This window comes from Montipora foliosa, chromosome 3 (genome assembly GCF_036669935.1).
Source record: "Montipora foliosa isolate CH-2021 chromosome 3, ASM3666993v2, whole genome shotgun sequence".
In the NCBI taxonomy this organism is placed as follows: domain Eukaryota; kingdom Metazoa; phylum Cnidaria; class Anthozoa; order Scleractinia; family Acroporidae; genus Montipora; species Montipora foliosa.
In genome coordinates this window covers 65,194,468-65,209,016 of record NC_090871.1, presented here as the reverse complement: position 1 = coordinate 65,209,016, position 14,549 = coordinate 65,194,468, and the positions used below count along the sequence as shown (strand labels likewise).

The 14,549-nt window shown below is 39.7% G+C and overlaps 2 protein-coding genes, 1 long non-coding RNA gene and 1 pseudogene across 8 annotated transcripts in view; 2 read left to right on the top strand and 2 right to left on the bottom strand.

The window, feature by feature from the left end:
* LOC137996231 (organic cation/carnitine transporter 2-like) overlaps positions 1–14,549 on the bottom strand; it is a 200,655-nt pseudogene that overhangs the window by 131,645 nt on the left and 54,461 nt on the right.
* LOC137997971 (tetratricopeptide repeat protein 28-like) overlaps positions 1–14,549 on the top strand; it is a 114,499-nt gene that overhangs the window by 71,727 nt on the left and 28,223 nt on the right. The window contains exons 1-5 of one of the 6 annotated variants that reach the window (XM_068844327.1): positions 12,238–12,399; positions 13,091–13,138; positions 13,388–13,436; positions 14,138–14,184; positions 14,427–14,475. The gene's annotated coding sequence lies outside the window, so the exon portion shown is untranslated. Of the gene's footprint in view, positions 1–12,237; positions 12,400–12,516; positions 12,556–13,090; positions 13,139–13,387; positions 13,437–13,526; positions 13,614–14,137; positions 14,185–14,426; positions 14,476–14,549 lie in introns of those variants that run through there. The other 5 variants (XM_068844328.1, XM_068844331.1, XM_068844329.1 and 2 more) reach the window with 5 other exon arrangements.
* LOC137997976 (uncharacterized) lies at positions 4,317–12,389 on the bottom strand. Its single transcript, XR_011122638.1, has 3 exons — positions 12,305–12,389; positions 8,677–8,937; positions 4,317–5,544 (listed from the first exon to the last, which is right to left on the bottom strand). It is a non-coding gene; the product is annotated as an uncharacterized lncRNA (long non-coding RNA).
* LOC137994319 (uncharacterized) lies at positions 6,793–8,119 on the top strand. The gene is made up of 2 exons (XM_068839901.1): positions 6,793–7,352; positions 7,652–8,119. The coding sequence occupies exons 1-2, from the start codon at positions 6,999–7,001 to the stop codon at positions 8,117–8,119; spliced, it is 822 nt and encodes a 273-aa protein (XP_068696002.1). The 5' UTR covers positions 6,793–6,998.

Here is a 14,549-nt window from a genome sequence, read left to right as displayed (position 1 = left end):
GTGCCACTTCAAAGATAACCAACTAAATTTGCTATATAGGTGGATATACCGACACGAACAAGAGGATCTGGATAAAAGTTTAAAAAAGTTGTCAGTAAACGTTTTAATTTTCTTGCAGTTGTCATGTTACTCTTCATCTCAGCCAATGTGGAGAAAAGGCTGTACAGTGCGCTGTCAGTGGATGCCACGCGATCTTCCGGAGGAAGGACAACGAAAAGCACGTGACTACTGCCGCATCGAGTCACATGGTTCTCCAGACCGGAGAGGTGCAGCAGCTGCGTCGAATTATTTTCCTCAAGGTGCATTGGAATTAAATTACCTCGCACAAAGAGTTTAACAGTTTCAATGAGAACTTATCAACCAATCCCATCTTGGTGGAACACTCTCATGCTTGCCATTGCCGTAGTGCAATTGTACTAACCTTTTCAAAAGTTTCAGCCAGAGAAAAGGCTCCCTAAAATGCTAGGTGACCTTTTTAGGGTACAAAATCCGTTAAAAATGGGCAAGTATACCATTTATAATATGTTCGAAAATCCTTGAACACACAGGAAAGCAAGAAATTTTACAACAAATGTTCGGAAAATTCTAGATCTCAAATCGTCTTCCGAACAGATATTTTCTGAAAATTGACTTTGGGTGCCCCTTGTCACTCACAACAGCTTACATATACAAATCACTTCGACATGCTGCACTACAAAAGAATAATAGCATAACATCTATTTTTGTCCACTGAGAACAGATTTTATCAAATGAAAGCCATTGATTCATGGATGAAAGTAAGACTTTCAATAAAGAACGTTCGGGTCTGGAAACTGATAGTGCTTTTTGTTCCCTTTGTACAGAGCTTCGACAAGACCCCCGTAATACGATTACAAGAGGGGAGCACATCCGCATTTAAATGGGAAGTTGGCCAGTTCAGAAATTATGTCAACTCGACCATTGCCAGCACATGTTTTGTCTCTGCTGAAAGACACAGGTGGAGAGGCATATGCGAAAACTCCGCTCTTTACATTCAACTGCAATCATCAGTACACCCTGTGACTGCAAAGATCAGGTAGAGAGTTTTCATATTTGAAAATCTTTTTATGAACGGACAACTTAATTGATGTTTGAAAGTCTAGCATAACCAATCCCTTAACTTTCCTATTAGGCTGTCGTGTACTTTATTTCATTACGGAAAGCTAAAAAGGTTTTTTCTTGTCTCCGCAGGGTAGTTCCGTTAAACGGCAGGGAAGAAGCAGTTTCTGTACCCATTACAGTCATAAAGGAAGGGGAGATGGTGAAGGCTGGTAGCGACAACCTTACTACCTCCTGGTTTAACAACAACTTATTAAAAGTAAAATTTATCATTACAAGCTACAATTACGAGTAAAATTTAACTGATATCCCCCTTCCTTTCAGTGATGGCAAAGGTATACAGTTTCAGTACTGAATGTAAAGATTTATACTTTTTTAGTCGCGATCCCAGAAAATCAAAAAGGAAATTACAATCATGCAGCGAGGTTTCATAGGGATGAAGTCATTACCAGGTCTAAATTTCACTATTCATTGATTTTTTGGGTGTTGTTAAATATGACTGCTGACTTTACAAGCAATAAAGATGTTAACACTTGAAAAAAGCGTACCCTTTTATTCAGTATATTGCTCCCCATCGCATATAACTAATAAACGGAAAACAAATCAACAAATACTACACGGTTCAGCGCGTGCAATCAAGTTGTTGTTGACGCAATAGGTGAAAGAAGGGTAAGATTCACACTCGGCGGTATCCAAGTGGACTCTACCCTCTTGAGTGCATGCTTAGAACACCTTCCAAGTGCTACTATATAGATCGATAGTACATGCCGAACCATTTAGTTTTTGTTTCATAATATTGATAAAACACCTTAAGACAATTTGTGACATCCTTTGTCTCCTTTGAATGCCTTCGCTTTTTAACTCGTAGAGCTAGCTCCCACCTAGGCTTACAGATCGCTTTTAAATTACCAGTGGTTCGGATAAGACAGCCGCTCAGGGGTTAAAAAAGTACATTTCTAAGTCATTTTTTTCATAAAGCTGGGAAGAAATTTCAGCATTTTAAGCTGTAGACTGATCGGTCATCATTTCAGTTTGAATCAATACTTTTTTTTTCGCGGTTCAAGCGTCAGTGTTTCGTAACCATTCACCTATGGGCAAGTAGTAAATGGGTTATTGATCAATGAAAGCGCGCGTTTTACTTTTGTTATGTTATTTGAAATTTCTATTAGATGTTCAAAAGTGTTTTGTAGTCAGTCGGCTTCAGTCAAATGTTGGATATTTCTTCCTAGCAATTTTACACCCAGGCATACTGCGGTATCACTTATGAAAATTGCATCAATGATGGACCAGATCTCGATTTCTCTCATTGCTTGGAACCGATGCCCACTGGCAGACAAGGTGTTGATTAAAAAAAACTAGAACCTTTAAAGAAATTTGAAAGAAGCCTAGTAACATTCGAAAATGCATTGACTCCTTTTAATTGCACGAAAAAGCAACGCAACGTTCTGCATGCATGATCAATGGCAATGAGCTCCATTTTTCAGAGTTCTCAATACAAATGAGACGGTAAAGAGAATGGGATCCTTTTTCCCTATAGACACACATAGGACTGTATATTTCTTTCATTTCATAGAAATTCATAAAAAAAACTGGTAATAGAAATGATCTCATTCCCTAAAAGATCAAGAAAAGAAAGGGAGTACCGTTTAAAGGACAGAAAAAAGTAGTTTATTATTAGTTGTTGAATGGTGTACGACCTTTGACAGGCCGAGATAGGACCCCCTGATGTCCAGTCGGTCAGGTTTGAACATGTGTAATGACGGACCGTGAAATCCAAATCCTAAACTCAAAGTAAACTGCCTTTGGATAAAATTCAAAGCGAAAAATTTTGTCAGGCAGGTTTTAAGCAAACACGCACGTTACAAAACTGAAGGAAAAGTGGTTTTTTGATCATAGTAGCACTTTAAGACTTGATTTCAAAAAGACACCGGATTATTTATACTGGAATTTTACTATTTAATATTGAGAAAGCTGGATCGGGGAGAAAATGACGTACAGAAAATGAAATATACGCGCATGCGGCAGAATTAATACTCACTCCAGCAGCACGAGAGTACCAGTTTCGGCCTTTTAGACTTTTAAAATAGCATGTGTTTGCACATACAACAGACCTAATCGGCTAACTCAATGTTGTACCCAATGCAAACCTTTATGGAATGAAACGGTTTGTTCTAAAGGCTGGTTTTCACTAGCGATGGAGTCGGAGTCGTAAGAGCACTTATGACCTAGTGAAAATCAAAGATCGAAGTCACAAGTCAGAAGCTCGACGGAATCGGAGTCAGAAGAATCCGAACGTTCCCATTTTCTTCTGACTCCGCTTATGACTCCGTCGCTTACGATCCAGTGAAAACTAGATTGTCGGAGTCGGAAGCAGAAGCGGAAGAATCAACCAATCACAATGCTTGAAATCGAGTATTGTGATTGGTTTATTCTTCAACTTCTGCTTCCGATTCCCACAATGCAGTTTTCACTGGATCATAAGCGACGGAGTCATAAGCGGAATCGGTGTTCTGGTTCCGACTCCGACAGATTGATTTTCACTAGATCGTATCGCTCTGAGTTTCTGATTATGAACTCCGACTCCAACTCCGACTCCGATTCCATCGCTAGTGAAAACCAGCCTTAAGTATTTCCCATTATCACTTAAATACAATAGACAAAGAATATTAGTACCGGGAGATTTGAATGGGTGGGTACAGCATTGACTTTCCCGATTAGCTCTATAACCCGCATTTAAGCAGGGTAAGCTAGACCCGAACCTCGGAGGTCCAACCGGTCAATTTTGAACTTGAGTGATGGACGACCATAAAATCCAAAATTTACACTAAACGTAAACAGCCTTTAGATAAAAACAGAAGTACGTTACAGTTGAAGCGGTTAACTTGCAACTCTTTTCCTTGGAACAAAGCTGGGGATTTTAGGACAACAATTTTATGCCCTATTATGGGTAAAAAAGATCGCAACTGCACGATCTTCGTTACATGCAAATAAGGAAATTTTCAACCTAAAAAAAAACCAACTCTAAACCAGAGTTAAGCAAACTGTCAAAATCTGAAGAAAAAAACAGAAGTGATTTTTTTTATCATAGACCTTTTTAATAATGGCGGCCCAATGAAATAAGTCTTTCTAGCCTCGCTGCGATTCGCAAAATTCAAGAGATTATGTTAACCAAATTGAGACCAGTAGGTTGAATTAACATAAATATAATAGAATATTTAATCGCTCGCCATTTAGGAAAGTGGTTTATAGAAGCATTTTAACGGACTGTTCACATTTTTTCCGGTGCTTTGGGGTTGTTGTACAAAAGGAAAATTTCAATCAACTGATTCGTGGTCATTGGTTGCGATTACACTTGAGAGAAACACAGTGTAACACTAATGTTGACAGTACTCCAGTGTTAACTCTCTGGTGTTTTGAATCCTAAGTGGAACACTGAACAATAGAACTTGATTTAACACTAGTGGTAACTTCCTAGTGCGACCGCAACCATTAACGGTAACGAACACTTAAATGGTTTTCTACGAAATTTCGCAACAGCGAACGTTTTTGAACTTGATATTGTAAGAAAATTTTGCCCCTCATATTGTAAGCAACTAAACGCAAGTTTCCTCGTAAAATAAGGATTATGTCACGCGTATTTACAGAAGCAGCCTTTGTAGCTACGTGTTCAATTTCTACAACTTTTAAAAATTCTAATCATTAATTTTACTTGACCCCCGTGGGATTACCTATTCCTTGTTTCCACTCTATGTAATGCAGATGGCTGTATAAACTTACTTCAAAACATTAATTAATTTCGGGGACCAAATGGAAAAAAAAGTTAACGCACTACTGCACATGCATCACTTGCGGATAACAAAATTGCACATATCGGGGGACCCCAAATAGGAGCCCACTCTCTAATAATATAAGCGCCGCCAACCAAAAGAAAAGACAACTAAAACAACAATAACTAAAAATGAAACATTTCTTTAGCAGCGATCGACGTTTTTAATTAAATTTATTACTTGCATTTTCCGAAACAAGTTTATTAAACCATATGACTTTTCTTTCAATCAAGAACAATCAAGGCCCCAAAAAAACCAATCCCAAATCCCTCAGGGAAATTCTGCTCATTGCATTGACCCATCAAGTCTTTGGGCCTGGCTCATAGTTATTCATTGACTGAAATGCACATCCGGTAGAATTGACAAGTACTAATTGTGACTGTCGAAGAGTTTAATTTCTCCAAGATTTAACATTTAGTTGAGAAACTACACTATGAATTTAAACGAAATCATAGATTTAGAACGTGGACCCCGATCTGTACTGATCGAGTGGTTACAACGACGCTACTTGCTTCCAGATCCACTTCATTGTAACCAGTGTAACCAAGCAATGGAACTCACTAAGCGGAACGATGATCATGTTGATGGATTTTTATGGTAGGTAGTGCTGTTTTTCCCTTCGACTTTACATCTGATGCAACTAAAAAAGAACGGTTAAAACCCAAAGGTTACTGGAAAGTAACTTTGCAAATGCACCTGCTTTGCATTGTTCCTCTTTGATGATAAAAGCTATATAGGCTATATAAAATAGGAACCGAGTCTACCACACCTAATATTTAATATTTTGTCGACGAGTCCTTTCAAAACATCCATTTCCTTTGACGCATTCTGTTTTCCTTGGATATGTAATGTCTCCTAAAGAAGTATATTTATCTCGGCCTAAAAAAGTAATTTAATGTAACATAATACGCGCCCACACCGAAATTTTTTATTACCAGAACTGTTTAGGTTTTTATAAATAGTTTTCACACTGTGGATAAACTGGAAATGAAGCCCCATTAGAAGGTTAATTATAAACAATGAAATGTATGTGAAATTAGTCAAGCCTGTGATACCATTACTTCAATATACATCTGCGTGTTCCAGCACTCGGCACTACTCTATTCGAATAGTGTGTGGGTTCTTCAACGTCCCACACGGAACTTATGAACTTACTAGAAGAAATTTGTGAGACTAGGCCTGCGGTTTGTAGTCCTTATTCTGAGAAGATTTGAAAGGCTAACCATTTGCAGATGTCATGAACATTATTGAACAAAGGGAAACTTTCAACGGTTACTTTTGAAAATGTATGTAGAGCACATACGAAACGTCAAGTCAAAATCAAAATGAACAAGTTCAATATGTTTATCACTGCTGTTTGTGTCTTATTTTTGATCAAAGGGAAACCGATTAAACCACTTTTTGGAAATAACAAACGGTTTAATGCCCAAGGAAATAATTTATGGAGTAACTTCTTGCACTAAGTATGGGCTATTACTAGTATTCTGTTTGGTCGTTGTCGTTCTCTTTCGCGCTCCTTTCGTTTCTGTTCTAGTCATAGGTCCTCCAGGCGTCATGTAACCCTATCAGAGCTTCTAAAGATATACCAAAAATTGCAATACAGAGAAACAAGCAGCTCTATTCAAATTAAAAATAAACAGTCAGCTTGAGTTTATATCCGATAATTGACTTGAATAACTGCGTAGCAGCCATTGTGGACCACTGCTATCATGATATGTAAAGCTGGATTGAAACCAGCGAAAAACGCAGGAAGAAACACTATCCAAACAGTTTTCCACCTGAACACGAAAAGCGTTGACTCTATGAACTTGATGTAGTGTGGCCGTGTAGCAACGTCGAGCCACAGAAAGCGCGCGAAAAATGAAGCCTCGTGTTAACATGGATTGAGCCTGCAATCCAATCAAAACCAGTACCTAGTCAGCGGTCAACTTCCAATAAAAAGCAGACCTCGGTGTCATCTAAGCTTCAGCCCGCGATATGGTCGCGTGATACTGGTCAGCGGATACCGTTTTTGACAGGTGTCAATTGATTAAAACATGGATGTCCTTGTTGTAGAATCTAAGGGTCCCTAATGTTGCAAGATGTTGCGCTGAAATGTTGCGGGCGTTTGGTCAGGTCTTTAGTCATTTCACGTTGTTGTTTTGCCCAATTAACAGGCGCTGCAGCGGATGCCGTAAAAGAAGAAGCCTTAGGACCAATACTCTTTTTGAAGAGTTCCCTAAGGTAGCTTTAGCCACCCTCCTCAAGGCCATATACTATTTCACTCAAGATGACCCACAGCATAGAATGGTGAGAGCTCTGGAAACTAATGCGTCTCTGACGTCGAAGATATGCAGACGACTTCAAGATATCTGTTCTGTGGACCTACAAATCAGACCATTCATTCCATTCGGAGGTCCTGGAACTGTGGTTAAGTGCGATGAGAGCAAGTTCAACCACAAGCCTAAGGTAAAAGTTGTAGCCTCTAAATAAATGGCGTATAAAACAACTACCCAATATTGCCACGACATATTTTCTCGTTCAGCATCACCAATAAGAATAATTCACACCCTGACAAATGTAAACGAAGACTGAGTCATCACGGCAATAAAAATAAAATAACCCATAAACTATGAAAAGAGTTTGAGTATCAGATATGGTTTTCTGTTTCTTTGGTTTGAAAAAGAACTGTAAGACCAAAAAGTTGCGTTTCAAGTTCTGGCCGTTTATGTCAAGCTAACATCTGCATCTCTTAATAAATCTTGCAGTACAACAGGGGAAGAAGAGCTGCAAGTCAAGCGTGGGTTTTTGGTGTGGTATCGGCAGAATATACTCCAGCAAGAGGCTATTTCCAAGTTGTGGAGAGAAGAGATGCGGCCACTCTGCTGCCCATCATACAGAGGTGCCTTCTTCCAGGCACTATAGTGCACTCAGACGACTGGGCTGCCTACAATCGATTGATCGGGCTGCAAAACGTTAGAGCACATGAAGTCGTTGTCCATGCTCATAATTTTGTTGATCCACGAACTGGTGTTCATACCCAGGAAGTGGAATCAGCTTGGGGCCAACTAAAACTTGGTCGCAATAGGAGGAAAGGATTGAGGAGACAAGATCTCCAATCCTACCTGGACGAGAGAATGTGGCGGCAATGGAGAGGTGGTAGTTATGCTGTGATAATGCGCAATTTTTTAGCCGTTTTGCCTCTGCAATTTCCCACGGACACTCCAGTTCTCTAAGTAATCGATTTTTGCCATGAAAAATGTATATAACGGTATTTCTATGTATCCTATACACTACGAACCACCACTTTGAGTTTAACCGTGCTTATAGCTAATGCCAATCCGCCACATTTTCCCAAGCGTTGAAAATTATTCATTGTTACACATTAGCGGAACAATAATTGTTTCCTTAAATGTTTTTGCTTCCTGTAAATATTATTACACCAAAGTTAGCCAATGAAAGCACATTCGGACGAGTTAATAAAATGCGAAGTTGCGATCTCACAATAAACATGATGCAGTTGCAATACATAGTAAATGAAAACTATCTTTTAACAAAAAGAAAACTTCCTATCTGAGAAAGTATGCCTTTACAAGTGTTTCCGGGGTGGGTGGGAAGATACACAACCAATCTCCGTTATTCTTAGCAAACCGTGACTATTGTTTTCCTCTCTTTATCGTCGTGCCTCGTCCGACGGATTCATAGTTTTGAATTTTCAAGAAAGAAAAATTATATGAGGAAAGAATTCTTTTAGCTTTTAGAATTTTTAAATCTTTTACTTCGAAATACAAACCTGGGTAGCACTCATTATCCAGTGGATAAGTCATGGCGAAACCAATAGTGCCATCCAATGGATAGTGACAAGAGATCATGATCTCTTGATAGTGAGTTTTCCTGGGGAAAAATGTTATCCACCTTCTCAACAACTGGGGCCAGATTTTCATTTCAATTTCAATTTCAACCCCGGCCAAAGTAGACGTGACAATCGCTTTCTTTCCACGTGGGAGGAAAATATTTATCGCCTAGTTTCCTCTCCTCTGCCCCTTGTCTGCACCTGTTCAACGATAAACAACACATTAAAAAGGGACTGCATGGTTTTATTAAAGGAGAACCGGGCATTTTCGCACATATCGCTGCTACGTTCCAAAAATGAAATAAAAAAGAAACAGAAACAAAGGAAAAAGGTTTTGGACAAGTAATGCAAAAATAAATACTACTCAGTTTTATAATAAACCACTTTAGTTCCAAGTTTTGTTTATTAGAATTTTATGCAAAACAAAACGAAAGATGCGATCACGCGATAAGTGGAAAAGAAAAGAAAAAATGAAATCGACCTCGATTTTCAACGGAATGAAATCCAAGCTCGATTGAAACCGCGCTCGATTTGTTGAGGTCGATAAGAAGTCGAGCTCGAAAAATAACGATGTCAAAACGATCCGAGGGCTAGTTCGTAATTTAAACTGGAACTCGAAAGATTCGACATCCAGTGTGGCCATGGTGCTCAGACTCGATCGAGCACGACTTACAATGCGAGCTCGCATTCACATTCGTGGTCCTTGCGTCTGCGTACACGACTAAATCGGAGCTCAGTTTTGGACATCGTGTTCACTTTTATTTGCGAGCTCGATAAAGGGAAATCGACCTCGGTTGCACATAAAACTAAAGTGATCCCTGAGGTCTGAGGTCTGAGGTCTGAAGTTTCGAGGTCTGAGTTTTCGAGACACCCCATTTATTACACCGCGTGGTTGTTATCGGTTTAAGCGAACTCCCTTCGGTCTCAGTGATGCGAGCGAAGCTTTCCAAAGAATGATGGAAAAGATCTTGTTTGGCATTGAAGGTGTCCGCATTTCGGTAGATGACGTTATCATTTATGCTGAAACCATGGCAGAACTTGTCAACCGCGTCCGCAAAGTTTTCAATCGATGTCGTGAGTACAACCTCAAGCTCAATCGAAGCAAATGTGAATTCGGAGTTAAACAAATTTCAATTCTAGGCCATGTTGTGTCTGAAAAAGGCATCGAACCCGACCCAGCGAAAACGGAAGCCATCAAAGCTATGCCACCGCCGGAAAATGTGTCCGACCTTCGATCGTTTCTCGGAACGTGTGGCTATGTTGCGAAATTTGTTCCAAATTATGCTAACATTGTCGAACCGCTACGAAAGCTCACTCGGAAAGAGCAGAAATGGTCATGGGGAAATGACCAAGCAAAGGCATTCAAAGCCTTGAAAGTAGCGCTATCAGGCGCACCGGTCTTGGCTTGTTTTCGCGTTGATGCTCCAACCTACGTGGTTACTGACGCCAGTCCAGTTGGTCTCGGCGCCATTTTACTCCAAGATCAAGGTACCGGTGAATGTAAACCTATTGCATATATCAGTCGATCACTAACACTGACGGAAAGGAGGTATTCACAAATTGAGCGCGAAGCGCTAGGTTGTGTTTGGGCAGTCGAACGTTTACACAATTACTTATTTGGTATAAAATTCACTTTATTAACCGACAACAAGCCTCTTTCTAAGATGTTTGACCCACATTCAAGCAAAGTTTTACCTCCGCGCATTCAGCGTTTAGCTTGGAGATTACATCAGTATACCTTCTGTATTCAGCATATCGCAGGAAATGCAATCGTTGTCACGATTGCCATCCAGGCAAGACGACCTTTCGGACACTGGTTTTGCTTGCGAAAATTATGTGCAATTCGTTTCCACATCAAACATGTCAGACCTTCAGGCCGTGACCCTTTCAGACATGCGAGCCGAAACCAGCAGAGACGTCACGCTGTCCAAATTACTTGTTCAAATTCAAAGCGGAAAATGGTCGCATGATCTGAAACCATACGATAGGGTCGAAGAGGAATTATCTGTTTTCGATGGAGTAATTCTTAGAGGAAACCGAATTGTCGTTCCACAATCGCTGCAAAAGCAAATTCTAAAATTAGCGCACGAAACGCATCAAGGAATTGTTAAGACAAAGCAGTTTCTCAGAACACGCTTTTTCTGGCCCGGGATGGACGAAGCAGCCGAAACAATGATCAGAAATTGTCAAGCTTGCGTGCTGAATCAGCCGTTGAATAAGTACACACCGCTTCAGCCAACACCTTTACCTCGAGGCCCTTGGGTAAAAGGTGCAGTGGATCTCGTTGGTCCAATCGATGGCAAATGCATATTGACTTACATCGATTACTATTCTTCTTATCCGGAAGCATGTGTTTTGAAAGAAATCACTTCACGCGAAGTCATTAAAGCATTAATTGACATATTCGCCAGATTCGGGTTTCCCGAAGAAATTGTTTCTGACAACGGAAAGCAATTTGTAAGCGAAGAGTTCGAAGCTTTCCTTAAGTCGCGTGGAATAAAGCACATTCGTGTGTCACCATATTATGCACGAAGCAACGGGAAGTTAGAAAGATTTCACCGATATCTTAAGAAAAATTTCCGAGCGGTGATCTCTGAAGGTAAATCCTGGCAAGAGGAGTTACCTAAAATTCTCATGCTCTACAGAGCAAGTCCACATCCAGTCAGCGGGAAATCGCCAACTATGCTATTGTTCAATCACGAAATTCGTACTAAAGTGCCGCACATTGAGTCTACCTCAAATACAGCAGCGTCGGCGATCGATCGCGTCCATCGGTCAAAATGCAACTTGTATCAAGCCCGCTTAAAAGAATATCACGATGTCAAGCAAAATGCAACTCCGCATAATTTCAGAGTTGGTGATATTGTACATTGTGCTAACATGAAGCAAAACAAATTAGACTCGAAGTTCTCCTCAGCAAAGCACGTGATCATTGAGACCAAAGCGCGAGACACGTTCAGTCTGATCAACGTCGATACAGGTACCACTCTAGTTCGCAATGCGAAATACTTAAGGCATGCGCCTAGTGAGTCTGTTACTGATCATACTGAGGACTTTGGTACTGAAACAATTGAATCCAATAACTCCAGTGAGCCCGGTGCGACAGTTTCTGATGCTTGTGAAAACACTCAACCTTCGGGTCATCTTGTCGAGCAAGCCACTCAGAACGAAGAGGTCGTCATCACTAGGTCAGGACGAGTAGTCAAGTCAACAAAAGACTACGATAATTTTGTATATTATTGATTCCGACTATTGCTCTGATTTTATAGTGTGCATGATTCTCTGATTGTATTCTTTAGCCGTTCCTTGAACATCGCCCGGGAAGGATGTAGTGTATTGATTACTTAGTGACATGATCATGATCACCTTATGTGAAACTACTGCATGCTATTCCATGATGTGAAAGTACTGTTACCATGTAGAAGTAGAATAATCTTTGTGTTACAATATAAGATAATCGTTCAGTGAATAAAGGACATTACATAGAAAGCAATGGAAGAGTGTGCGTCTTTTGACTTATGACTACACCACAATCACTGTCACTCATGATCAGTTGCGAATGACTCACCCAAATGATCCACCAGGATTATTTATCCCTTTAATTTTTTGTTCAGCCGGATTCATTATTCCTGCTCACAAGGTTTTAAAGAGGGACATTGCAAGGTATTTGGTAATATTAGCTTGCTGGGTGTAATCAGATATTTGTCTGTCGTTGCAAGGTAATAAGTAACAATTAGCTTAAGGGGTGTAATAACTTATTTCTTTCTTGTGTGATGGAAATGAGCACTGCCCTCCATTCTTTCCTTACACATCGACAAAGTAAGTAAATGATGTATCTTAAATTGTTCCTGAACAGAGAGGGTTTTAGTTTTTGACCCCGCTTAGATGCGAAATTGAGGCTGTCACAAAGCAAATGACGATTAAGAATGCATTCAATCAGTTTTAACCATAACAAACCCTTAATGTCTACTCGCTTTAAAGTGTTAGTTAAAGCTAAGCAAGACCAGAGCCTCGTATAATGTGTGCGTTCTCATTACAACTTTGAACCTCGCCGAATTAAACCATGCATTACTTTAATTGTTCGGAGCAATGGAACAGAGTCATCTCTGAGTCACCTCGATCAGTGTTCAACTTGAACTGCTTCACTGATCAGTTGCGCGGTTTGCTCGAGTATGAAATCACTTCTCCTTGCTGCTCCATTTGTTAGTTCTCTTGAGAACTTTTCAGTTTTCCGCTCCATTTCTACATTTTTATTGCATACTAGGCATAAGGGAATTTTGTTATGAAAGTTAAAAGTTTTCCTACAAGATTCGATAATTCATGGATAACCACATTAAATCATCAAATTTTCCAGGATCATTTCTTGTCGTCGAGGACCTCGCGTCGATTAGCATCCAGTTTGGTAAGTTGCTCACTCTTACTCGTTTCTTAATAACACGAACAAGTAAATTATGTGTGATAAACCAGTGCTGATGATTTTTGTGTTACTTTTTGTTGTTTTCTCTTTACTCACTGTTGGATCAAGTTAGTGACTATGTCAGAATTCCTTATAAGTCTATTTTCTGAAGTGACCACCGTCACTCATGATCAGTTGGGAATGACGCACCCAAATGATCCACCAGTATTATTTATCCCTTAATTTTTTGTTCAGCTGGATTCATCATTCCTTCTCAAAAGGTTTTAAAGAGGAACATTGCAAGGTATTTCCCAATATTAGCTTGCTGGGTGTAATCAGATACATGTATTTGTCTGTCGTTTCAAGGTAATAAGTAACAATGAGCTTGAGGGGTCACGGTGCTAAATTATTTGTTTCTTGTGTGATCGAACTACAATGTATATACTGCCCTCCATTCTTTACTTGCACATCGAGAAAGTAAGTAAGTAAATGATGTATCTTGAATTGTTTCTGAACACAGGGGGTTTTTAGTTTTTGAATCCGCTTAGATTCAAAATTGAGGGTGTCACAAAGCAAATGACGACGAAGAATGCATTCCATCAGTTTTAGCCATAACAAACCCTTAATGTCTACTCGCTTTAACGTCTTACTTAAAGCTAAGCAACATCGGAGCCTCGTATAATGTACCCGTTCTCATTACAACTTTGAATCTCGCCGAACGAAACCATTACTTGAGTTTTTCGGAGCAATGGAACAGTCATCTCACCTCGATCAGTGTTCAAATTGGACTGCTTCACTGATCAGTTGCGCAGTTTGCTCAAGTATGAAATGACCTCTCCTTGGTGCTCCATTTGTTAGTTCTCTTGGGAACTTTTCAGCTTTCCGCTCCAGTTCTACATTTTTAATGCATACTACGAATAAGGGAATTTTGTTATGAAAGTTAAAAGTTTTCCTACAAGATTCGATAATGCATAGATAACCACATTAAATCATCAAATTTTGCAGAGTCATTTCTTGTCGTCGAGGACCTCCCATCGATTAGATCCATTTTGGTAAGTTGCTCACTGTTACTCATTTCATAATAACACGAACAAGCAATTTATTTGTGATAAACCAGTTCTGATGAATTTTGCGGCACTTTTTGTTGATTTTTCTTCACCCAGTTTGGATCAAATTAGTGACTAAGAATTCCCTACATGTTTATTTTCTGAAGTGACCACTGTCACTCATGATCAGTTGCAAAATGATGCATCTAAATGATCCACCGGTATTATTTATTCCTTTTTTTTTTCAGCCGGATTCAGTATTCCTGCTCAGAAGGTTTTGAAGAGGAACATTGCAAGGTATTTAGTAATATTAGCTTGTCGGATGTAATAAGTTATTTGTCTGCCGTTGCAAGGTAATAAGTAACATTAGC